This window comes from Siphateles boraxobius, unplaced genomic scaffold, assembly GCF_051911475.1.
Source record: "Siphateles boraxobius isolate OS27281-9 unplaced genomic scaffold, OSU_SipBor_1 17, whole genome shotgun sequence".
Taxonomy (NCBI): Eukaryota; Metazoa; Chordata; class Actinopteri; order Cypriniformes; family Leuciscidae; genus Siphateles; species Siphateles boraxobius.
The window spans coordinates 335,126-360,614 of record NW_027508777.1 but is presented as its reverse complement, the minus strand read 5'-3'; the positions used below and the strand labels follow the sequence as shown (position 1 = coordinate 360,614).

General features: G+C 38.1%; 1 protein-coding gene and 1 long non-coding RNA gene across 2 annotated transcripts; one reads left to right on the top strand and one right to left on the bottom strand.

The window, feature by feature from the left end:
* Nucleotides 1–700: 700 nt before the first annotated feature.
* LOC143740116 (uncharacterized) lies at nt 701–3,137 on the bottom strand. Its single transcript, XR_013204745.1, has 3 exons — nt 2,740–3,137; nt 1,729–1,828; nt 701–1,042 (listed from the first exon to the last, which is right to left on the bottom strand). It is a non-coding gene; the product is annotated as an uncharacterized LOC143740116 (long non-coding RNA).
* Nucleotides 3,138–7,833: 4,696 nt separating this feature from the next.
* On the top strand, nt 7,834–19,706 carry irs2a (insulin receptor substrate 2a). Its single transcript, XM_077232237.1, has 2 exons — nt 7,834–11,172; nt 18,979–19,706. The coding sequence occupies exons 1-2, from the start codon at nt 8,058–8,060 to the stop codon at nt 18,981–18,983; spliced, it is 3,120 nt and encodes a 1,039-aa protein (XP_077088352.1). The 5' UTR covers nt 7,834–8,057; the 3' UTR covers nt 18,984–19,706.
* The last annotated feature ends 5,783 nt before the right edge of the window (nt 19,707–25,489 follow it).

The following is a 25,489-nucleotide window of genomic DNA, read 5'->3' as shown; positions in this document are numbered from 1 at the left end:
ACAGGGGCAATCTATTATAGTGACACATACAGCTATTTTAAAAAAATCGCTGATGAAGTTATATTTTTACAAACCACAAGATGAGATTCAACTTTGTTATGTGAAAATATATTTGTTTCTTCCCTTTAAAGAACAAATACGTGAAAACTTAAGCACAACATTTTACATTCTCAACTTTAATTCTATATCCTTGTGATTATTGGTCACTTTTATTGTAACTAAATGAAAGGAAACCTAAAATAGTTAATTATTATAAATGTCAGCAAGAAAATGCTTCTATAAAATACATTCAAAGGTAGGCCTGTATTACAATTACATTAAACAGGTAGTCATATAATGATAACATAGATGTAGTTATGGTGGATAAATAGTGACCACTGTAATCGAAGGTTTAATGAAGCTAAATGTAAGACATTAAGTCCATCTAAATGTAAAGGTAACAAACTCACAGAATAATGTCCAGTTGTCAAGTGTCATTTCTGTAATACTCTTTCAGCACCAAACAGAACTCCATGAATATTGCTTGTTTTAAAAGGTTTTCCTGAACACTCTCACTATCTTCAATTGTTCGGACAAACACCAGCTATATACACTTGCCGAAATATACATTTGACTATTGTCATGAAGTCGCTGCATGACTAGAACTAATGGATGTCAATGAATATGTCCTTTACCAAAACTTAAATAATGGTTCTGCATATATCAGAGATCATAAGAGTGGGACTCCACATAAAGACTTTCAGAAACTGTGACAGAAAAAAAGGGAGCACCTCGCTGGACACATCCTACACATGCCCAAACCACACCACCCAAAGACAGTTATGAACTGGACACCACTAGGTGGATGCAGGAGACAGGGAAGACCAAGGAAGACATGGAGACAGATGTTTCACGAAGACCAGAAGAATGTCAGTGTCCCATGGGAAGATGTGGAGAACTTGGCCACGGATCGAATACGTTGGAGAACACTTGTTGCCCAATGTGCCCAGCACAGGACTTGATGATGATGTTGTGAGTTTATCCATAACTGTGGGATATTTTTCTGTAAGGAGTATTGCATAATTAAATGTTAAATGCATTTATGTAATAAGCTCACTGATATGTGGTCATTTCTATGAAAACATGCATGTCTTTAATAGCAAGCAATAATCATATAAACTTGTTTTAAAAAAAAAAAACATGATTTACATGCAAGCGGGACAGTTATCAGCAGTGTAACTGATCTGATTACGACAAAATAATCGAGTATCTGATGTCATGTGACAAGTCAGATTAGCTTTTGCACTCTTGCAAACAGAGGAAGATTATGAGTTGTGGAGAGACATCATGTATCATTGGAACATCAACAGACAGGATCCAAATTGTAATAATTTTAATGAATACAATGCAATTAATATAAACTTTTTTGACAGTGTATGGGACGTCCGACTACTTTCCAAGAAGGCGCGGAACTGATTTACAAATATGGAGATAAATATGTACAGGAATTGAGGCACTAGCCATTGACAGCACAAGAAGTAAAAGCTGCATGATTATGTACAAGTATTGTACGAATTTGACAACTTGTTAAATCTTGTGAATTATTAAGACTTTGAGACTATGTTTGTACTGATTGGGCTATGGGTTTTGTAAGAAAAGGTTTAAGAAACAACAAATAATAAATAAAATAAATAAAAATAAATAATAGATAAAATGTTTGATTTAGGGTTAAAACCAACACATACATACCATTGCGAATATTTGCCTTTGTAGCTTTTCGTCTCCCGTTTACTTCTCCTCAAACAATAATGAGCTGACTGAGTCCGAAAGGCCCTTTTGGTCTTTTCAGCTGAAAAAAAAAGAGAAAAGAAAATATCATTATGTAAAATATATTGGATTATTTAATGGAAAAATTACTGATTTACCTTACAAATATTTCTTGTTACATTATTTGGCATTAAAAGCATGATAAGTGTTGTGATTAATATGAATTTACAACAAATATCACTTTAAAACTACCAATACTGAGGTAAAAGCACGGTGAGTTTTGTGGTTACTGTCCTTTTACCACACCTATCACAGTAAAACTAAGGTTACTGTGGTAAAAGCATCGTAAGTGTTGTGGTTACTGTGAATTTACAACGAATATCACATTAAAACTACAAATAATGTGGTAAAAGCATCGTAAGTGTTGTGGTTACTGTGAATTTACAACAAATATCACATTAAAACTACAAATAATGTGGTAAAAGCATGGTAAGTGTTGTGTGCATTTACAACAAATATCACATTAAAACTACAAATAATGTGGTAAAAGCATGGTAAGTGTTGTGGTTAATATGCATTTACAAAAAATATCACATTAAAACTACAAATAATGTGGTAAAAGTGTGGTAAGTTTTGTGGTTACTGTCCTTTTACCACATCTATCACAGTAAAACTAAGGCTACTGTGGTAAAAGCAAGGTAAGTGTTGTTTTTACTGTGATTCTACTACAAATACCACTTTGGAACTAATTGTACTAACTTACTTTAAACCTAATATGAATATTATTAACTGATAGAAGGTCTAGGCCTGTAGCACGTCATGTGACAGATAGTGTTTAATCACCCTGTTTTGAATTAGAAAGCAATGAAACGCAAAGCCTCCGTGGAGATGACAGATAATGCAGTGACTGAACATGAGCTAATCTGATTCATTTCGACCATCAGAAAAGACAATATATCAAACATTATTAGGACAGTGTATTTTGCTACTCACCAACATCTGGCACACATGAACTGATGCCAAATATCGCGATGTGTTCGGAAGGAGACTTCTTCAACGCGATTTCCTACTGATAAAATTCGTGTAGTCGTTTATACTTTTTTTTTTAAATCAATAAACAGCAAAGCAGTCCAGCTTCCCTGGCAATAAGACCGAAATAATAACATTAAAATAAATACATAAACATGATAAGATATCGTGAATAAATGTCGATTAAACAGCTGCCCGACTGGCAGAAATAATCGTGCATTACATTAGTAAACAAATAAATAAATTAAATAAATAAATAAAAATGCTGATATCACGAAAATAACGAAATAAACGTGTCCGTATCACGAACCAGTAGATTAAATGACGTGACCATATCACGAACTGCCGTGAGACTGGGCTGTGTGGCACCTCAGAAGCGTGGGAAAAAATCCTAATTTATATTAAAATGAGTGTATAGGCCTACTGAGAAGTCTGTACATTACTCATATTATTGTTTTTATAAACTTTATTTAACCATCTGGAACGGAGAAAAAATGATACCACTTAGCGCCTCTTGTGGACTTTTCACCCGAAAAGTGCAGGGAAACGTACCTGGAGGTACGTTTCAGGTTTTGCAAAAATGTAGGCAGAGTAACGTATTTCCCATGAGCCTGGGTTGTTAAAACCACAATTAATGCTCTGGTTTCTACAACTTTCACTTAGGAGCAAAAATCTGCCTTTACACTTGAAAGAAATAAGATTTGACATTTATCGTGATAATTATCGATATCGACTGATATAAAAAAAATTATCGTGATAATTTTTTTTGGCCATATCGCCCAGCCCTAATGACAGGCAAACCTAAATATCGGTATTGGTAAAATCTACTATCAGTCGACCTCTAGTCAAAACTAAATGTCTACTCGTAAAACTAAATCGTACTATTGCTACATCATTTCAGCATTTCACCCTAAAATGAAAAAGCAAGTAATCATTTACTCACTCTGGTGTCACTCTGGTGTTGTTCTAATGTCGTATGCCCTTCTTTCTTTTATGCACCACAAAAGGAGAAATAAAATATGTATATAGCTTTCCTGTAGCTCAAACAGCTACAGGCGCTTTGGCGTTGGCGCTTGCAACGCCAAAATCATGGTTTTGATTCCCAGGGAAAGCAAGAACTGATAAGAATGTAAATGTGTAAATGCATAATTGTAAATGTAAAATAAAAAACGTCCCACTCACAGTCAAATGAAATGTAATGCACTATTTAACAAAAACCCTGACCTTGACCGTTGGTCTACCGTGCTTGACTGGATGTTCGTGTGACTTTGTTAGCATCGCAGTTCACTCTATCTCGCCCGGAAAACAACACAAAATTGTGAGAAATCAAGATTAACAAAAACTTTTTAATAAGGTCTCATGAACATTCAGTCGAGCACTGAAGACCAATTTTCAGGGTCAAGGTTTGCGATAAATAATACATTAAATTACATATCGTTTATCCCAAGAACACTTGGAAAATACGACATGTGTCGCATGGGATCATTCTGTGAATCTTTTGCATCTTTAAAAAAATTAAATCAATTCACTGCCATTTAATGGACGTTTGTGATGGAGACTTCTTTTTTTTTTATTCTGCATAAAAGAAAGAAGGGTATACAACATTGTAACAACACCAGAGTGAGATAATGATTACTTAATTTACTATTAATTTACATTTTAGGGTGAACTATAATTTTAAGTAAGTCAAGTCATGTATCATTTCATCTGCTAATTCAAATCTGCATTCTGTTTTGTAATGTGATTATCAAAATTTTGTTTCTATGAGGTCATGAATGCGTATTTGTACCTCTTGGTACAAAAAATTAACAAGGAGTCACACAACAGAGCTGCAGCTATTGACACTTTCAAGATGAGCAACATCTGGAAACAGAAGAAGCGGGCAAAAGTGAAGGTGAGCCTTTGATCCCAGTATGGGTTTGTATTAGACAGAAAGACAAAGACAGAGACAGACAAAATCCAGCCTTTGATGCATGTTTCTTTGACCAAATGCAATCCCCTTCTTAAATGTTAAAGTCGTTGAGTGTAACTCTGCTTCAGTGTTAACGTTACTTTTTAACACTCTGATAGTGCTTTTCATATTAACAAGCCCAATGACCCTAAATATTAAAACTCAACATATGCCACACCCACACTTAAAATAAATATTTTCAATGCTATGTTATAGGCTACAAAAATTTCAACATGAAAATCACTAGTAGTAATGATAAATAAAATGTTTTCATAAAGAAGCTCAAAGGCCCCATCTCTCAAAAAGCCTCAAAATCTAGCAGTTTTATCATTGGTAGTGTGCAAAACGCTTCAATACACGAATTTCGTTCTATTACAGTTTAAGCAATGTGTCAAATATAGACACACGTCCTCTTCCTGGCAGATTTGTATATTTAGTTGATTGGAACTTCTTAATTATTGCCCTGATTTTGGAAATGGGAATGTTCAATTCTTTAGCTATTTTCTTACAGCCACTTTCTATTTTGTGAAGCTCAACATCAACAATCTTTTGCTGCACATCAGAACTATTCTCTGGTTTGTTTTACTCATTATGATGGAGAATTAAGGGAATTTTGCCTTTGTGTTTTTACGATTTCCATATTTATTCTCCTTGAAACAAGAATTCATAGCTAGACAATTTCATGTTCCTAGTCACCCCGATGTGCTAAAAAATGTAAATATTAATGGGAATGTACTTCAGAGATATTTTACTCATAAAAAAATAAATGGGTGCCAATAATTGTGGCCATTTATTAATGTAATCCCCCACTTTCAAAAATTTTACTTCAATGAAAGGTTAATTTTTTTTAATGAAAGATCAAAAGGAAAAACAGATTTACGCAGATTTATTTTTACCATCTTTGATTATATTTACCAGGGGTGTCAATAGTTCTGACCACAACTGCAGGTAAATAGTAATAGTTCTTAAAATATTTGTTTCCTTAAATAACTGTTGGATTTAGATTACAACACCCCAGGTTATTGTTAGAAATGAATTGTTATATTAAATTTCCTCTTTAATATATTTAATATGTAAAACTTATTTTTTAATTGAAAAAAGTAATAGTATGTAGAATTTATTTGCAATATTCGATCATGCAGCTATTTAAAATACATATCAGTATAAGTAGGACCATGCAAATACAAAAATACATATTGTTATACTGTTTTTTAACACCTACATCAGCTCACCCTGTCACACCTGCAGTCTTGCCTATAAGTAGATTTGTTGTGGATTGATCAATGGGCTTTATTTCATTGTTGTGTAAGATTAAAGACAACTACTGCTAATGCCTCAAAACACATGCTACTGGTGACGCAAAAACATCAGATCAGATCAACAAACAACAGCACAACAGAATCTGAGAAAAATGCAACATGACAGCAATCATTAGATCATCAAAAGCATAAGTAGATCAGCCATGCTGTTTGTATACCATAATTGTTTTTTAAGGGACACATTATATGAAACCAATTACAGTAGCCAGTGAACTCCAATACCGGTTTCTGCTGGAGAAACTGGTACTGTAATGAGTTGTACCATTGTATCATAAATTCAATGCCATATTTGACAAATAGCCTTGCATGATGTTAAATCCCTGGATTACACACACATCCATTAATAATACAGAATCCACAGACTGAAGTGTTGTGCTGCTTTTATTTTATGACCTGATTTGGGCTGCATCATTGCAAGGGGAAACAATCAGAAGCAGTTGCATAGAACAGATCGGCTACTCATTCTTGTCAAGGAAGAACTATTCAGAAAAGTGTTATGGAACCGGTATAGCAAGACAATGATGTTTATTAAACATATCTCAGTGGTCTTTGATGTGACAGGCATTTCCTGGGAAACTTTAGTTCTGGTACTTTAAATGCTCACTCGATTATTTATGAAATGTAGTAAGACTAATAGGGCTATAACCAAACTAAAGAAGTTGGTAAAGGTGTTTCCATGTTCAACTGAGTGTAGAAATATTAAGACCACACAAACATTTGTCTTTGGTTTGTAGGCATATGTGTAGCTATGGCTACAAATGTGTTGGTCTCACAGCAATGCTTGTATATCTCACTAGATGCAAAGGTCAGTTTTAAACTTGATCTGTCTATAAACCATGATGCAGAGTTCAATGTAGTCTATGATATTCTTTGGTTGTTACAAATGACCATGAGGTGGCGTGTTTTTACTTCTACTGCCCAGTTAAATTTATTCTGGAACAAACAGATTCATTTCTGCCATTCCAGAAAGTTCCTAGTCTAGCTAAAGTAAGGCTCTAATATTAAAACCAAGAGGATTCTATTTAACAAACACCTTTTAGATGGCTTCAATCTAAAAAAAAAAAAATCCACGCTGAAAATCCATATGTGTGGCACGGACGCAAGTTTCATAGGCGACATTCATTAAAAAAATCTCCATTTTCTTTATGTTATGTACAATGTTAAACGCTAGTTCTCAGGCACTGTTGCTGGACAGGGACACCCGAGTGTGTAAAAATAGAACATCATAATGCGTTATGTAACACGCAGCACGCGCACTTCGCTTGTTTACAAGTTAAAATGGACTCCATGAGTCGATCTTAATAAATGACGTGCGTACAAGTACGTTTTTTCACTGTCTGTCCCATTTTAAAATGAACAATGAGTCTGACTAAATTATAATTCTGAAATTGCTAAGGATCTTCGGCGGTTTCTGTCGTCATCCCATGGTAAAGCCTGTATCGAATGTGTTTGGAGTATGTAGGTTTAAGTTAATTAAGTAGCATTTCAATATATTATATGCTTACATTCAAAACTAGTTTTTCTGCGACATAAAAACACTTTTTTTTTACAGCTAACCTACATCTCTGCAGCACTGAATTGCGTAGGCTAGTGTCATCCACACATCGCTGTTTCTTTTACGAGGAGGGGAGAGGAACAGCTTGTGTGAAGGGGGATTTGCCTATACCACGTCACGGATTTGTCACCGTACCGTCAATCTTTTCGCCTGACCAATGAATCCAATGAACAACTCCATTCGTTGGCTTGGCAGGTACGCCTCCTAAAGATAGCGCCGCCTTATATGACTGTTTTTTTCTCTCCCACTGACCCAAGATGGGCTGTGTATAACGTGACATGTTGTTTTTTTCTTAAGCTCAGTCATTCTGATCGAAGAGTTATTTTCTGTAAACGAGTAGACGTCGCATGGTGAAACAGCGCCGAAATCTCAGTTCTCGGATATTTAAGTTAAATCTCTTTTTACTGCGGATGGATATAGTTCTATAGACTTAAGTAAATTAATTGTAAACGCAAGTATGACAAGTCCGCCTATTAAAGCGGGATCTTCGTTACCAAATGACAACAACTTTCATTCAAACAACATCAAAAATCGTGGATACCTCAAGAAGCAAAAGCACGGACATCGGCGCTATTTTGTTTTGAAAGATCAGAGTGACGGACTCCCTGCGCGGCTGGAGTACTACGAGAATGAAAAGAAATGGAAAAACAAGTCTGCTGCCAAAAGAGTAATTTTTCTCGACTCTTGTCTGAGCATAAACAAGCGCGCTGACGCGAAACACAGGTATTTGATAGCCCTCTATACCAAGGACGAGTATTTTGCTGTTGCTGCCGAGAATGAGCAAGAACAGGAGAGTTGGCACGGAGATTTAACTGATTTATTAAGTAAGTGGAAAATGTGTGACAGCTCCGTTTGTAGTTCTGCATCATCTCTGGTGGGCTTCGACGATGGAAATTACGGCATGATTACACCGGTGAATGCTGCGTATAAAGAGGTATGGCAAGTTAATCTTAAAGCAAAAGGAATTGGGCAGAGCAGAAATATCACTGGAGTTTACAGACTGTGCTTATCAAGTCGGACAATTAGCTTTGTGAAACTTAACTCGGAGGTGGCATCTGTGACCCTGCAGTTGATGAACATACGCAGATGTGGGCACTCTGATAGCTTTTTCTTCATTGAGGTGGGCAGATCTGCCTCTACTGGACCTGGAGAGCTGTGGATGCAAGCGGATGATTCTGTGGTGGCACAAAATATACATGAGACAATTTTAGAAGCTATGAAAGCGATGAAAGAGCTGTCAGAATTCAGACCACGCAGCAAAAGCCAGTCATCAGGATCAAATCCCATATCTGTACCCACTCGGCGGAACTTGAACAATTTACCCCCTAGTCAAACAGGGTTGGCGAGGAGGTCAAGGACGGACAGTACAGCAGCCACATCTCCTGTCACCAAATTTTCTTCTTGTCGAATACGGACAGCAAGTGAAGGGGAAGGTACCATGACCAGGCCGGTCTCCATATCAATATCTGAGAATGGAAGCCCGACAGCTGTCGGCCGTAACCACATGAGCAGATCTAATACTGTCTCGGTGGGGTGCCGGACATCAGAACCATCACTGCTTCATCACAGCGTGTCCATGTCACCGACAATGTCCCACTCGCCCCCATCTGCTGTAAGCCCATTAAGTTTGTCCTCAATAAGTATGAATGGTTCCATCTCATCCACAGTACACAGACCCCCCAGCTGCAGTGGATCTGTTTCTGCGTCACCTAATGATACTGCCTTCCTCTCGTGTGACGATTACAGTTCTAGCCCAGGGGATGTGAGGTACAACCCAGCAAACCGGAGTGACACACCTTCTTCTCTATCCAGCACACCACCTTCAAGAGAAGTCAGTGAGCTCCATGGTTATATGGTGATGGACAGGCCATCCAACTTCCAGAACAAGATGTGTCCAACTAGCAGAGACATATTTGACATGGATATATACAGGAAAAGGACGTATTCTCTGACAACCCCGCGGCAACAGGTAGCACACTCCCAGCTATCCTCAGCCTCACTTGATGAATACATGCTGATGAGGGCTGCGAACAGGAGAATAAATTCTGCATCTCCAAAGGTCTCATACCCAGATGATTATGGGAAAATTGATATTGGCTCTAACAGTAATGTGGGTGATGACGGCTACATGCCCATGACGCCAGGCATGGCACCCCAGTGTGCCAAAAATGACCACTACATGCTCATGAGTCCCATGAGTGTTTCAGCACCCAAGCAGATCATTAACCCGAGGTCACATCCTCAGCCAACAGGCAGTGGCTGCACTACTAACTCACCCAGCAGTGGATCACTAGAGGATAGCGGGTACATGAAGATGTGGTCTGGATCCAAGTTTTCACTGGAGAGCTCTGATGGGAGAGCAGTGAATGGAGAATACATGAATATGTCGCCGGCTGACACATATGTCTCGCCCACACCACCAGATTATTTCCTGGGTCAATGTGAAACAACACAACGATCCTCCCCATCTCTAAGTATTCACTTTAACAAGCACCAGGCACCTAAATGGGCAGAGGGTGACCAGTATGTTTTGATGAGTCCCCAGAGCCAAAATCCAACAGAAGAGGCAAACAGGGCTTCTGCCCTGCCACCTCTCCGTCGCCCTGATGGCATGGCACAGAGAGCAAGAGTCAACAGGCCCAATAGGTTATCTTTAGACACACTGAGGATGCTTCCCAGCATGACTGAACATCCTCTCCCTTGTGAGCCTAAAAGCCCTGGTGAGTACATTAACATAGACTTTGCTGCTGCTACACAGTACTCTTCTCCCTCTATGGTTTCTGTGGAAAGCCAGGGCTCACTGTCCAACCTCGGCCAGGGATCCTCCCTCTCAGACTACATGAACCTCAATCAGAATTTACACTCTCATAAACTGAGGGAAGCGCTCAACAGTCCCCTTAATGGAATGCCAAAGCTGGCTGAATGCCCATGCCCACCTGATGAGGTGGCTTATTTCCTCAATGAACGGAGAAACTCACCATGCCCATCTGGCACAGGTAAAGACAATTACACTGAGATGAGTTTCAATAATGGTCACATCTCACCTCCATTCCTGTCTGAAAATGATGAGAGTGCTTCAGTCAGCCCCACTAGCAGGGTTCAAAGGCTGGACCTGAGCAACCAGGGGGTGCCAAAAGGAATTGGTGCTTTCTTGTTGGCTGCCTCCTCTGTAGACCCAAACGGAGGAGCAAAGGTGATCCGGGCAGACCCTCAGGGCCGGAGAAGGCATAGCTCTGAGACTTTTTCATCCACCACCACAGTTGCACCTGTCTTTCCTTCCTTTGCACACAATGTTAAGCGACACAGCTCTGCCTCAGTAGAGAATGTCTCTGTCCGAAGCAGTGAAGGTTCTGATGAGGAGTACGGGTCTCCTATGTGCCGAGAGACTTCAGCTGGTTATCAGAATGGACTTAGCTACATCACTTTAAACCTCATGGAGAAACAAGAGATGGGCAATTGTGAAAACACAATGGGCTTCAAGACTGTTGGTTGCTGTAAAGCAGGAATAAATGGATTACATGCATCTCCATATGTGTGTCTGGGATTCAAAGAGACTGCAACCACTGTACAAGGTGAGTTCAGATTATGTGATTGGCTGTTATGATTCAAAAAGATGACTCAGATAAAATGGTAATAGATTAAAAAGATGATGCAGCATGTTGCAAATTAATTTTCTTATAGTGTGTATATATATATATATATATATATATACTGTATATATATATATATATATATATATATATATATATATACTGCAATATTTAAAAACCATTTAATTTGCAACTCTCTCTCTCTCTCTCTCTCTCTCTCTCTAGTCTAACATAACATTCGCTTTTGTGTGTGTTTATTATTACTGGAAATTTGCATATTATAGTATAAGACAGAACTGTATCGAAATTATATTCACACAGTAGGCTATAAAGTAATTAAAACATTATTGCTGAACGAGATAATAATATGTAACTCAAAATATTTAAAGAGGTTTGCACCTCTGGCTATTGGTCTCAGTATATGGGGCGTTTATGGCATTGATAAGGTGTTTTTCATTCAGAGGAATTCCAGAGAAATTTGAAGCATGTAAGACGTGACTGTCTGAGTACCCGCGCGCGGTAAACTACCCAACTGCGCAGGCACTATGACGCTGCAGTATAGAGCGGGGCGCGCACGCTTGTTTATTTACCCCAAACAAGACCAAAGCTGGCTTTTTACAGACCGAGGTGCGTTAGTGCTTTAACATTGTTTTAAGGTTTGTAGGCTATAACGGCGCTATTAAATAGGTATGTTCTCAGAGGATTGAGCACTGAAGAATTCGAAATGTTGTTTTGAGGCTCTTTTGAGGCTCACGTGCTCAGCAGTGTTTTCGTTAAATAAAACGTAGGCTATCGCCTGGCCGACCTTTCCCTTAATTCTGTTATGCTGTTTACTCTATTTGGTCATACATGAAGCCAAATTATTATTATTATTATTATTATTTTTATATAAAATTCTTCATTAACAGGGACACTTACATGAGGTTAAGAAGGATTCCAATGTCAAATCTTCCTCACACATGACATAATTCCTGCAAAAGTGCATGTGTTAATTTGCCTACTTGAATAATATCATGCGGGTGTTTGTGAGATTAAACTTCGGTCACAAGTCGTAACAATATGCTGCTCTTAATAAAGTACAGTTCCTAAGGATTTTTCTTGTGCACTGTTTTTGCATAGCACACAGAAGATTGAACATGCCATGTTCTTAGACACATACAGACGTACTGCACATCGTCTGGTAGCCTACTCCCATATTTCCATAATGCCTCAATTGGAGGCAGTGTTGTGGGCCAAAATTATCCCCAGTGGTTAAAAGACTGTTCATGGCAGGTAGTTTTCATTGCAGGTAGCCTGCATTGTAAACATCAGGCGGAGGATGGATAGTGGAGAGCTCAGTTTGTTTAACTCTATCTTGTCTTGAGTATTGAGCCTTGAGAAAAGAGTGGGCAAGGTGTCTCTGAAATGAACATGTGCATTGTGCAGCCATGTCCACGGGTCGGCTGAGCAGAAGAGGAATGGGGGCTTAAGTCATGTGCTTCAGTCAGGAGGAAAAACAAGCCATGGCTGCAGGTGGTTGTTTGTGGGGTCGTTGTCAGGTAATGATGATGTTTCACGCTTGGAATGCATGACTGGGTAATGGTTGCTAGGAGAAGCGAATACTCACTTGTTTGGGTCTCTCTACTCACTGCCAGGCCAGATAACAGCATACAGTGTGTTGACAAGAACTTGTTTTGATGTGTTTTAAATCATAGAATGCCAGAGGCTGTCAAAATTATGATGCTTTCATTTTTGTTTTTCCTCTAACTCTGATGCAGTTATTTGTTTGTTTTTTATGTAAAAAAAAAAAATTTAAACAGCTCTGGTGAAAACATAGCGTATTAGTTAAAAATTCGTATCCTAGTTGAAGAAAGAGAAACCCCATAACGAGGCAGTGCAGGTACCTCATTTGTCAAAATGACCTGTCAAAAACTTGCCTGCTGTGGTAGTACCATGATAGGGGTGGTGATGGCGCAGTGGATAAGACACATGCCTGTGGTGTGAGAGATCCGGGTTCGAATCCACTGTGAGACACCAATGTGTCCCTGAGCAAGACACTTAACCCCTAGTTGCTCCAGAGGCGTCCGACCTCTGACATATACAGCAATTGTAAGTCGCTTTGGATAAAAGCGTCAGCTAAATGAATAAATGTAAATGTAAATGATATAGTCATGGTATCACATTTGTTTACCGATAGTGTTTTGATTCTCTGTTGGATTTATCAGTCAAAATTTACTTGAGCACAGGATATTTTTATTAGGGATCGCAGTGAAAATGCTTGGTAAATAGGCATCCCCAATAAAAGAAATTGGTTTATTATGTTGCCTTATTTACAAGCACATTACTGTGCAGAATTACTAAATGGAAATAAATGGAAAGAATACAAAAGAAAAGTTCCACAAAAGAATAGCAGGAAAAAACATGCACAGTGCTTGTTTATTCAAAATATTCGGTTTATTCCATATTCCATATTCCAATTGCTGTGGAGCATGTAAATCTTTTTCAGAATAAATACTTAACCAGAATATGGACCTTAATTGAAAATTTACATGCATGTAAACAAGGTCAATGTCATTACCTGTTGCTACCTTTACACAAAAACACACACGTACAGTATATTCAGAGATCCTAGTATGGCATGGCATTTACAGTTGACCTTTTAGTATGGTACTACCATTTAATTTGATGTTGACATTTTTAAGATAACACCTTTGAAAATAAACATCATAAGAAAAATAAACATTGTTTAAGAATTTACAAATTCATCTGTCAACAGGGATTCTTTTCAGTTCTTTACAGTCTTCTCAGTTCTTTACAGTCTTCTCAGGGATTCTTGCCAAAAGTTGATTGTTTTGTAGTTATCTGTTAACATTGATGATTAAATGTAGAATGTCTCTGTGAGGAATTTGTAGCTTAACACATCTGTGCATGACTCTTAATACTCTTTTGGTTTTATGAATATAAAGATGAGTTGGGTGACTTTGTACCCCTCAATTAACACCATGTTATACAATATAGCCTGTATATTTTTACTTACATATACAAAAGTAAGTAAAGTGTAACTGAAACTTCTTTCTCTCTTTTGCCCACTCACTCTCTCTCTCTCTCTCTCTCTCTCTCTCTCTCTCTCTCTCTCTCTCTCTCTCTCTCTCTCTCTCTCTCTCTCTCACTGGAATCATACTCCTTTAGGAGTTTGTATGCATTTGTGTGTGTGGCAGATGGCTGAGCAGGAAAGGGTGTGGGGCTGTGGGGCTGTGTGTGTGTGTGTGTGTGTGTGTGTGTGTGTGTGTGTGTGTGTGTGTGTGCACACCTGCCACTCCACTCACTGCAGGTCTGTTATCAGGCATGGCAGCAGCACAGACAATACACTAACGACAGCAGGCCATTTGCTTCTGCCCCAGGACAGTCGCTAGTGCTTGTCACTTCAGCCGGAGTGGGGCGGGGGGTGGGGAATGAAGAGCTAGAGAAACGGTGATAGAGAGATCATAGAGAAAAGAAAACATGAAAGTGTTTTTTAAATTTTAAAAGACAAACCTGCACATTTTAAGTTTTACAGGAACAATAAAACCAAAATAGCACTTTATGCTATTCTGGGTGTCTTTTTCTCAGGTGATAAATTATACTATAAATTATATTACTACTGATATGCTGATATATACTAATAAATTATATTGCTACTCTGGCATAAATTTTGGTCACGGTGAAGTGCGTCCACCCTGCTGACATGTTTACCTCTTGTACTTTATCCACATTGTGTAAACAAAACACTGCCACAGTCAAAATGTTCATTCCGAGAAGTGCTAATTGAATACCACTGTTTCGGTCAATGATTTTGTCCCTTAAAAACAATTTCTACCTAATATTTCTTTAGATATTTTTAAAATATTATAATATTTTTGGTTGCTGACATTTCGATGCAGCACTAATTTTAAGGTGTGAAATGGTACAGTTTATATTTCTGGCTGACTATCAATGTGTATGAACAGCAGAATAGATCACACTTGCACACTAAAGGACAGTGAGTGTGCATTTTCAGAGAAGTTAGTTACTATTCCACTACTCTTTTGAAGCTAGAAGCTCTGTCTTTGAAACTCTGTATTTCTCTCCCTCACATTCCTGGTGTCAGTTTATAGAATAATTTCGTACTATTTCAATGTGTGTTGTTGTTACTTTCTCCTCCCACATTTAGCTACTTGAAGAAACTTCTTAATTAGAACTTTACATCTTAATACCACAACAGCATAAACACTGGTCAATTACCATAGAAAGTATTTATTTTTTATGTAAAACATGTATTACACAGCAGGCTAGAATACCTAGTCTTTCTGTTCACTTTTTTTGTGATTTCTTTCTTTCTTTAAATGTGTCAGTGAAGAGTGTTTATTCAATCTATTGACTAGTTGTGTGTCTAGACTGAATATTTGGCCAGACATTTCTTTGTTTTTTATTAGGGGGTGCTTAATGTCAGCTCCCTAGATTTTGCAACTCTAATCTGGGGCCGTATTCGCAAAGAATTTTAAGGCTAAAAGTAGCTCCTAACTGGCGAATTTAGGAGCAACTCCTAAAAATAATGGGCGTGTCACTCCTAACTTTAGGACTCCTAATTTTTTTCACTAAGAGTAGCCTAATTCACGAAGCATTTTAGCCCTAAAAGTAGCACCTAAGTCTGGGACAGATTAAAAGAAGTCGAGAGGACTCCTAACTCACTAAGACCTATTCACAAAGGATTGTAGCGCATACCACCGCCTCTCGCAGTCGTCCGGTGACCGCGACACAAGCGGGAATGCTGCATTGATCTGCAAACAAATCCTCTCCCATGTCTCACGCTTAGTTTTGCTTGATATCCCAGTGTCGAATTTCCCTTTTATTATGTTTTTTTTCAGCACCAACTGGGCCAGCAGCAGTAACTGATCCTGCGTCCAGTTGGGCTTTCTTTTCTGTTTTGGCGAGTTCATAATCCACCGTCATTCAACTATTAAATTACTTCAATAGGAGCAACATTTCCTTGCTTGTTTCCGCCACAGAATGAAAAATAAAAAAGGTAATTGCGACTTTTTATATCTCACAATTGCGACTTCCTATATCTCGCAATTGCGACTTTATTTCTCACAATTCTGACTTCATATCTCGCAATTGTGAGAAAAAAAGTCGCAATTATTTTTATTTATTTTTATTCAGTGGCGGAAACAAGCTTCCATACTAATAGGATGTCAATTAACCAAGCAAGTGTTAATGCAAGTGTCGTTTTTCATTATTAGGCAAGTGGCGGTTTCATTAGGGTATTAGGCTACCTTGATTTAATTTAATTGAATTCACCACTTTTCTCTCCCTCTCTCTCTGCCATTTTAGAATTACACTTCACTGGGGCTGCACAAACATGTCATTATATATTCATTTTGATGACATTACTATTATTATTTTGTGTAGGACACAGACATATTTAGATGTCGTAATTCCATGATTTGTTGCGTCTGTGTTATGTTCCATATGATGGCCCTGTCGTCTAACAACCAATCACCGTGATCATTGCGAGGAAACTCGTGCATGAGAATTGACGTCATCCATAGCAACGAAGAATCACTCTTAGTTTAGGAGTTGTCATTTTTCCTTACTAAGAGTAGGTCTGAAAGGTGTTGTGAATAACTTTTAAGAGAAAACTCCTAGCTAAAATATTTTAGTGTGATTTAGGAGTACTCCTAGTGGTAAAATAAAATTCTTTGTGAATACGGCCCCTGAGCTCTAACTTTAACCACGCTGGGATTTAAGAAACAAAAATTGGTAACCCAAGCAGTTCTCTCAGATTCTCCACCTCTGCAGAGCTGGCTAAACTAGGCCGGGATGATCCCGCCTGAGATAGCCATGTCAACACTGTCAGTGTTACCCACATTTAGCCAGGAGCAAGAGGAGATTACTCTTAGGGGAGAGTGGGGGATTAGACATTGTTCAGCGACTTGTTTTGAGGCGGATGAAAGGAGCATTGACTCAGACATAGACAGTCATTCATGCAGGTTCACAACAACCATGTCCTCATGTAGACGTCACAGCATTTCCAGGATGATTTTGCACAGCCTCATTTGTTTTTGGGTCTCTGACGATTATAGAGCTAGATTTTAACACATTGCATTTTTTAACCCGTTATTAAATCCACAGCTCAGACTCTTTCTTAGAGGACTCAGTTGCTCACTTATTCCACAGTTGGAGGTGCAGTGACATCTTTATCCAGTGATGCGCAAGCTAGCAGAGATGCTATGTCATGTGTGCATTAAATCAGCATTGCGTGACTATTTCCCGGTTCCAAGCATCACTCACTGCTGCCTAGAGCTTTCAGCATTACACACTGCATTATAGGCTGCAGACATGGTTGTTGGTACCGTCATCTCGCAAACCCTAAATCTCATCAGCTGAATAAAAAAGGGAGGGACACCATCCAATTCATCTACTTGCATGCAAGCCTGAGCCTTTTGGCAGTTGTAGCTTTACATCCTTGCTGCTCATTGACCCTGAAACATATTGGAATTTGTGCAAATTACCCAGGATTAAATGAACCAAGGTTTTAAGCTTTAACTATTGTTATTTCAGGGAATCACATGAGTATACCCACAGACAATGCTTTGTCAATGCCTTACATTCAACTTCAAATTGCAATTATTTATACTGTTTACTACAATTTTAATTCAAATTAAGTTCAAATTCAGGAATTGAATTTGAATTCAAAAATCATTCTCAATACAATGTTGAATGGTGCACAACCCTGCTGCATTGACAAAGTTTTATCATGACCTCACAGTTACAATTACAATTACAAGTGTGGTTTATGACTTTATTTAATTCACTTTTTAACAAGTCTGGCAATTTGGAAATTTAGTCTTATAGTATTTTTAACAGATTCCACATCTCTATCCTTGACTATATAATCTCACTCCACATTATCTTGAAGCACGTGTATTAAACATTCCTGAAGAGGACAGTCCTCTTGAGAAGTCCACATTATTCTTGAAGGATTATGGGCTAATCTTCTATTTTGCTTCAAGAAACCCATTCGCCATCTCCTTTCATGTAAATTAAGGTGAAGTCTGAAGTGCTTTGCCAGCATTTTACCAGTCAGTTGTCAGATTATGTAATTCATACTCTTAAGGATCACCCAAGACCTAGCAAAGAAAGACCCTGAGATTTCCTCCATTTCTTTGGTCTGTGACTATAATTCCAATGAGATTATCAGGGAATTATATCAGGATTAGCCCATCTGTGGACCGTAGACAGTTAAGACTGCTGCTAGCTCCATCCCTCCTGACATGATATCATTTCCCTTGCTTATCTGAGAGAGGTTTAAATATGACTGTGCAGTGTGCATCATGGGTTAATCATTCATGCTGGTCTGGAACTGTCACTAAAAAAAAAAATCATAAAAAGGGAGGTAGGCCTACATTTAATAATGATATGCCATCCAAAAAAATTATGAGAAGCCTTTTTTTTTTCTGTGCATGTTTTATTTTAGAACACAAGTGCCAAAAGGTATTTCGTACTGAGCCAATTAAGAAAAATATCTTTGTTGTGAGTATATTCGGGTTTTACTAGTGTTTTGGCTCCAATTGCTCTAACCCATTTTTTTTTACGTTTTTTTTTTAACGGGTGCAGTTGTAAAAGGCTGCTGGATAACGTTTAAGATGTTTTGACGTCAGGGGTTGTACTACAGTGCAGCTACAGTTTTTCTCAACACTTTTTCATTCTCATAGTTTCTTGTGGTTATACATTTTTGTTTCAAATGGAGCTTTAACGATATCTTATCTTTTTTTGCCCTCTTACTTTCAGATTGAGCAAGAAGCAGAGGTTATTCCTCCTGGTACTGAGGGAAAGTGGAAGCTCAACCAGTAACTAGACTGGACTGGTCTGGTCTGGACTATTCTGCTGTAAATGAACTATGACCTTTGCAACTCATCCTAAAGGTGAACATCCGACGGCTGGGTTGTGATTATTCTAGTGAGGAGGCCACTTTAACATGCTATTCCTGCACAATTTTTTAGCATCTACAAAGCTGCTCCTCTGTTGGTAACAAGAGTCACGAAACATACATCCCACTTGTATGTTTGGACTTCTAATTATTGTTGTTGATGTGAACACTTTTTCTTTTTTCTTTAAATTCAGAACAAAGATTGGAATATATTTTACCCTCAAATATGTAATTTTTATTTACCTGACATAGAAGACTGTAAGGTTCTTATTGCCTTATCCCATGAATAGCTACAGTTTTGGTATTTTAGTCATTTTAAATGATGACTAAAAGATTTCCACAAGTCCTTTCTCAGGAAAAGATTTGCACTGATGTATGTAATTTAGAAGAGATAAAGAATTCCTACTTATTTTTTCCTCAAATTGAATGTTCTCACATGACCAATCCAAAGCCTTACTCTCTCTGTCCGCAAAATTGCGACTACTTATCTGGACCTAAACAATGATAAAATATCAAAATATGTGATATTTATTGTATACACTCTATTTTTCTAGATATTTAGTTTATTAAATAAAAACATTGTAAGTTGCTATATAAGAGTCCACTTTTGAAATTCAGAGTGTCTTATCATGTAATCAGAGGTGGTTATTGCAGATAATATTTAATAACTAAACATTATTAGTACATATTATATTTATGGTCAACCTTTAAATCCTATGTTTCCTCAGATTCATTGTCACTTTCTCACGTTGTTGCGTAAAACATGGCCATTCCCTGTTCCTCTGCCTCAAGAATTGCATTTTACAGTAATATAATACATGGTAACAGTGACTATTTTCCATCTGCGTAGAAATAGTATGCACTACTAGATGGTATCGATGCACAGGAATTTTGACCATAGAAAATGCCATAAGACACTCGCTTTGGCTAAAGTAGAAAGAGTAAAATGGAAGTTAATCACTTAAAAAATATTATCAACAGAATTTATAGTTTTTCCGGGCAAAGGCTTATTTCAAATTAGCACTTTCAGTTTTTTAGATGTGTGGGTCCAGAATTTGGACATGCATTTCTATTCCTTTCTGTGCATCACTACTTGACCACAGTTTAATAGTTGGTGACTGTCTTAGGCCCCGTTCACACTGCAGGCAAAAGTGGCCCAAATCTGATTTTTTTGGGGTCAAGTGATCAGGTCAGACTTCGTCAGAGGTAGTGTGAACACTCAAATCTAGCCCAGATCTGATTTTTTTCAATGCGGCCGCAGTGTGAACAATCAAGGCGGATTTGATGCGACTTTTACGTCAATCTACGTCGACATTTGTCACAATTATGCGCCGGCGAAGCCCTAGACACAACAGACACAGACAGTAGCCTAACATTAAAAACTTGACTAGATATGGAGAACAGCGATGAAGCGAGTCAATGAGAGTGAGGTGTTAGATCTAAGTAGTATATGGGGAGATACTTCAATTCAAGCTAGAAGGACCTACCGTAACCGCTCCGTTTTTGAAAAAATTGCACACGAAATGGAAGAACAGGGACACAGGAGAACAGCGTCTCAGTGAAACTATTCACGTCATATTCCCACCACTCCTGGCTTCGTCTACGCATCCGAACAGATCTCTGTAGTGAATTTGCAACCATAAACCCGCAAAAGTTTCCATTACACAAACATTATGAAATAAATGCGAATATGCTTACTTCCTCCATAACCTCCCGAACTTTAGTGCAACCGCGTGCTGCGTCTGATGTCATTGTTATTGTTCTTTTGCGCATGCCGGTTAGTTTGAAACCTCAAACAGTTCACTTTGCAATCAGATATATGTCACATTTTAAAAGGTAATGTGAACAGCCAATCAAAAAATTGGATCTGAGCAAAAAATCTGAATTGAGCATTAGGACTTGCGGTGTGAACCTTAGTATGCTCACAAAGGCTTGATAATATCGCAGTGATGTCTCATTCAACTGGATTGTAACACATGACACATCTGAATGTAGAGCACAAAACCCACTTAGAATGAGTGAACAGATTAGTGGGGCAGAAAAAATTATCACAACAGGAGTAATTTTAGCTGTTCTCTGCTTTTCCCTGAATGTTGTGAACTAGGCTAAATACAAAAATGTGACCAGTTTAACATTTTCATGATATTCAAGATATGTCTACGCATACTGCTAAGCAAATAAAAAAATGCGAGATACTACGCATTGCATTTGTGAAACGTGATTTGTTCAAAACTTAATAAATCCCTTATCTAAAAACACATGTATAGCACACATGTTAATGCTTTTTTAAAATTTTAAGTTTAAAGTCATAAATAAGAGTGACACATGACAAAATGCTACTTTATTATGTAATTTCTTGAGGTTATGGTACTCATTCTTCTTGATTCTTAGGAAGGTCTTGCTTCTTGGGTAGCATTAATTCACCCTTTGTATATGCAATTCTTACTAATCAGATTAGTTTACAAAGTGGAACCAAATGTATAAATATTATGTTAAATATTTGTTAAAACATTTTACAGATATATTGAATTTATGCTGTTTGTACATTTCATTCTGCCAAGTTTTAAAACTTGTTTTATTTTTCTTTATGAAACATTTATATATATATATATATATATATATATATATATTCAACAGTGTTCTTGAAGATCTTTAAGTATAATATATATATATATATATATATATATATATATATATATATATATATATATATATATATATATATATATATATATTGTTTGTATGTATCAAAGGGGTAATATATTTTCAATATTTGCCAGGTTTGATTGAACAAGCTGTCTTCCATTGTACAAATATCACATACTGTTTATTTGTTATGCTGTTAAGTGATCATTTAAAATATTCTAGATAAATATTGCTTTTGTTTGTGTTACAAAAGAGTCACATGCAATAATACAAATAATAAATATCGTTATTTAAGGAAAATAAAATGTTTTATTGTTTTTTTGTTTCTTATATCCTTTCTACAAAGCCTAGAACACCTAATGATGCAAACTTATTATATAAACATACATATTTTGAAATAATTCCCACCTCTTTACTGACACTGTGTCCCTAAGCTTGAGGGGAATAGAGGAAGGAACACACAGTTCATTCATAAACAAGTCGACAGATTACTTCCTGTTGAATGAGCAGGACAAAAGCAAGTGTTATTCCAGGCTCGATTTGATATAACAGTATGCTAATGAATCAATATATTACATTTGCTGGACTTTGAGGTACAGTCCAGATCCACATGCAGGAAGCTAATAGAGCAATACATCCTTCCTTTTCACTTTACGTTATACACTATATCTGGATCATTCCTAACAGAGCACCTTTTGAGTTCTTTAAGTCAAATAAACAGTTATTCAAGTATTGTAATTTATGGAAGTATTTCTGGAGTACTCGACTTCAGGAATATGCAGCTCTTTATTAAAGCTCCCGTCGGCAACAATTTTTTGATCATATTCAGTGAAATCGACACTATAATCCGACAGAACAACATAAATAAAGTGGTTTTAGAAAAAAGGCCGAGCTTCTAACTCCACCTGGAGCCTGTTATTTGTTTTGGAAAAATCCACCCGTCCCGGATAATCGGGTCCAATCAGCGCAGGGGGTGTGAGATCTGACTGTCAATCACAGGTCGTGCACACGCCATCCCTCGCGCACCTTACAATCACATGCACACGCATGAAGTTCGCGCAGTAATGAAGAGTGATGGCGGAAAAGATTCCAATTCCTCGGTTAACCTCAAGAGCTAGGAGGTCAAAAACAACACAGGAAAAGAGAACACCTGCTGAAAATAAAGAAGTAAAGAAAGAAAGTGCGTAAATAAACCAGGATCAACACCGGATCGGCATTTGAAAGGTGGAGAGATTTACGTGATTTAATTGGGTTCAAGCTGGATGCAGAGCTTGCAACATTTCTTCTCCACAGGTAATTGTGCTTTATCAACCAGTACCTTTATTTCTTAGTGTTATGTTAGTAATCTAAGTATGTTTGCCCTAATGTGTTGGTATGGATAGCTAACGTTTGCACTTGTTGGGCAGGTTCGTTAGCTTTGTTTGCACTAAAATCCGTGTGAATGTAACGTTAGGTGGATGTCCAGATGAAGGGATAAAGTTCGGCTTTTAGGAAGAATCAATGCTACTCTATCTTTCCTACGAGAGTAAGAACAGTAGTAAAGCTACTGTTATTGTATGTGCTATCTTACTAGCTCTGATATATAAACAGTAGAAAAATGTACAATGACCATGTCTGCCACATACAGCAATAATAGCGTTTCAGACAGACGATGGTGTTTATTTACGTTTAATTGGTGGGTAATCCATTTCGTAACAATCTACTCCAAAATGACAAAACAACAATAACAAAATACTTCATGGTGTTGATGGATGCTGATGACGGGCGCGTTCACAGAAAATCTGGTGCACTGGCACTGACGAGCACGAATCCACGAACTCGGTGGAAGGGTATTCGTTGATAGTCGGGGAGGGGCATGAGAGTTGTAAACATTAAAAATGTTGCCTAAATCCACTCAATCTGCAGACTTGCCGACTGGAGCTTTAATCACAGCTTGATTATATATGGTAGAAAAGTTAACAGGATGGACTCTAAAAGATAATAAATGTGGAAATAAATGTGGGATTGGCAGTCTGCAGTCTGCTAGAGTTTCAGTTTAAGAATAATTTGTGTACATTTATTAAACAACTTGGTATGTTTTGTAAATTCATCAAACAAACAAATATTTTTATTCAAACCAACCAAAAATACAAAGCATACTAATAGGCTACAGCAATTATTATGCTGTTTGATTTCCCACCATTGAACATGGAAACGTATGTCATTGAGGGTCTGGCTTTTGTTAAAGAGATTTTGAAAAACATTAAAAGGATACAAAATGATATTGGGAATACAGAAAAAAAAATGAAATGATTACCAGTTAAGAAGATATTCCAAAGTTTTCTTAAAAAACAATCAAATGAAAACAAGAAACATCTGAATTGTTTTTAAATGATTTTGAGATTAAAGCAAAAATAAATAATAGTGTAGCAAGTCTAAAGACTGTTTATGTTCAATATCAGATGCGATCTAGATGCATGGATTTTCTTTCGTTGCTATGTGTTCTGGTTGTGTGGGGCTTTAAGGTGTGGACTGTTCATCTGAAGAACGAGATGTAAACAGACATGGCGCTGCTTTCCGACGTGAATGAACATGGTGACGTCCACGCTGCCGTGGCTACGGTGGCAATAAACCCCCAAATTAGGTAAAGCTGATTGGGAAGCTTTTCATGCACAGTTTGAACTGTTGGCTCATGCTGCAAACTGACCCGCTAAAGCTCTTGAATTGGCTATGTGTCTCACAGGTGATGCACTGAACTGTTTGTTACTGCTTAACCCTGAAGATAGATACAATTATAACGCACTTGTCGGGGAACTGAGACGGCATTTTGGGCAATTTGAGCAGCCAGGGCTCCTGCTTTCTGAACTGAGCAATAGACGCAGGCAGACAGGAGAGCAACTGAGAGACCTGGTAACTGATATTGAAAATTTGACTCGGCGAGCATATCCTCACATGTCACCGTCAGTTCAAGGGGAGCTTGCGAGAGACCAATTCATACATGCCCTTACCCCTGTGGAGCTCCGTAGACAGACACAACTAGCCCACCCTCAAACCCTGCAGGATGCCTTGGAGATGGCTTTGGAAAGGGAGATTGTTTGGGGAACTTGCATGCCGGACGAGAGACAGCGCGAATCTGTGTCGATGAGGTCTACGGACATGGGGGAGGGGCTAAGCGAAAGGCCAGCCTGGGTTTCTGAGATTACTGAATTAATTTGCGCAGTGGCACTGCAACCTGATCAACGTCCCCACACACGACCAAGGATTTGTTGGGGTTGTGGGCAGACTGGATATTTAGTTCGTAAGTGTCCTAAGCTAGCCAGTAACCAGGGAAATGGGACGGGGTCCGCATGATCGGGGGTATGCGGAACCCCAACACTCATCCCCAATATGAGTCATCACCGGAAGGAGTCTCAAGAAATGGACAGAGGGAAAACGATCAAGGACTGTTGGGGGAGGGTGAATGTGGGCCAAAGGAGTCTGTGATTGTGGTGGGATGAAAATGTGTTAGTGATTTTTGTCATGTGCCAATTTTGGTGGAGGGGATTCCATGTTTAGCATTGGTGGATACTGTTTCAACTGTGACAGTTATAAAACCAGAGGTAGTTCCTGCCAATGCCAGTCTGGAACCCACCACTGTCCGACTACACACAGTGACGGGCGCCAATGAAGGGTAAAGGCGCATTACACATTACATCATTCAGTGTGGGTGGAGTCCAGGACCCTTGTATTCTTGATCTGGACTACCTT

Excerpts from the sequence above, each read along its gene's own strand:
- irs2a (XM_077232237.1), top strand. The coding sequence starts at position 8,058 with ATGACAAGTCCGCCTATTAAAGCGGGATCTTCGTTACCAAATGACAAC.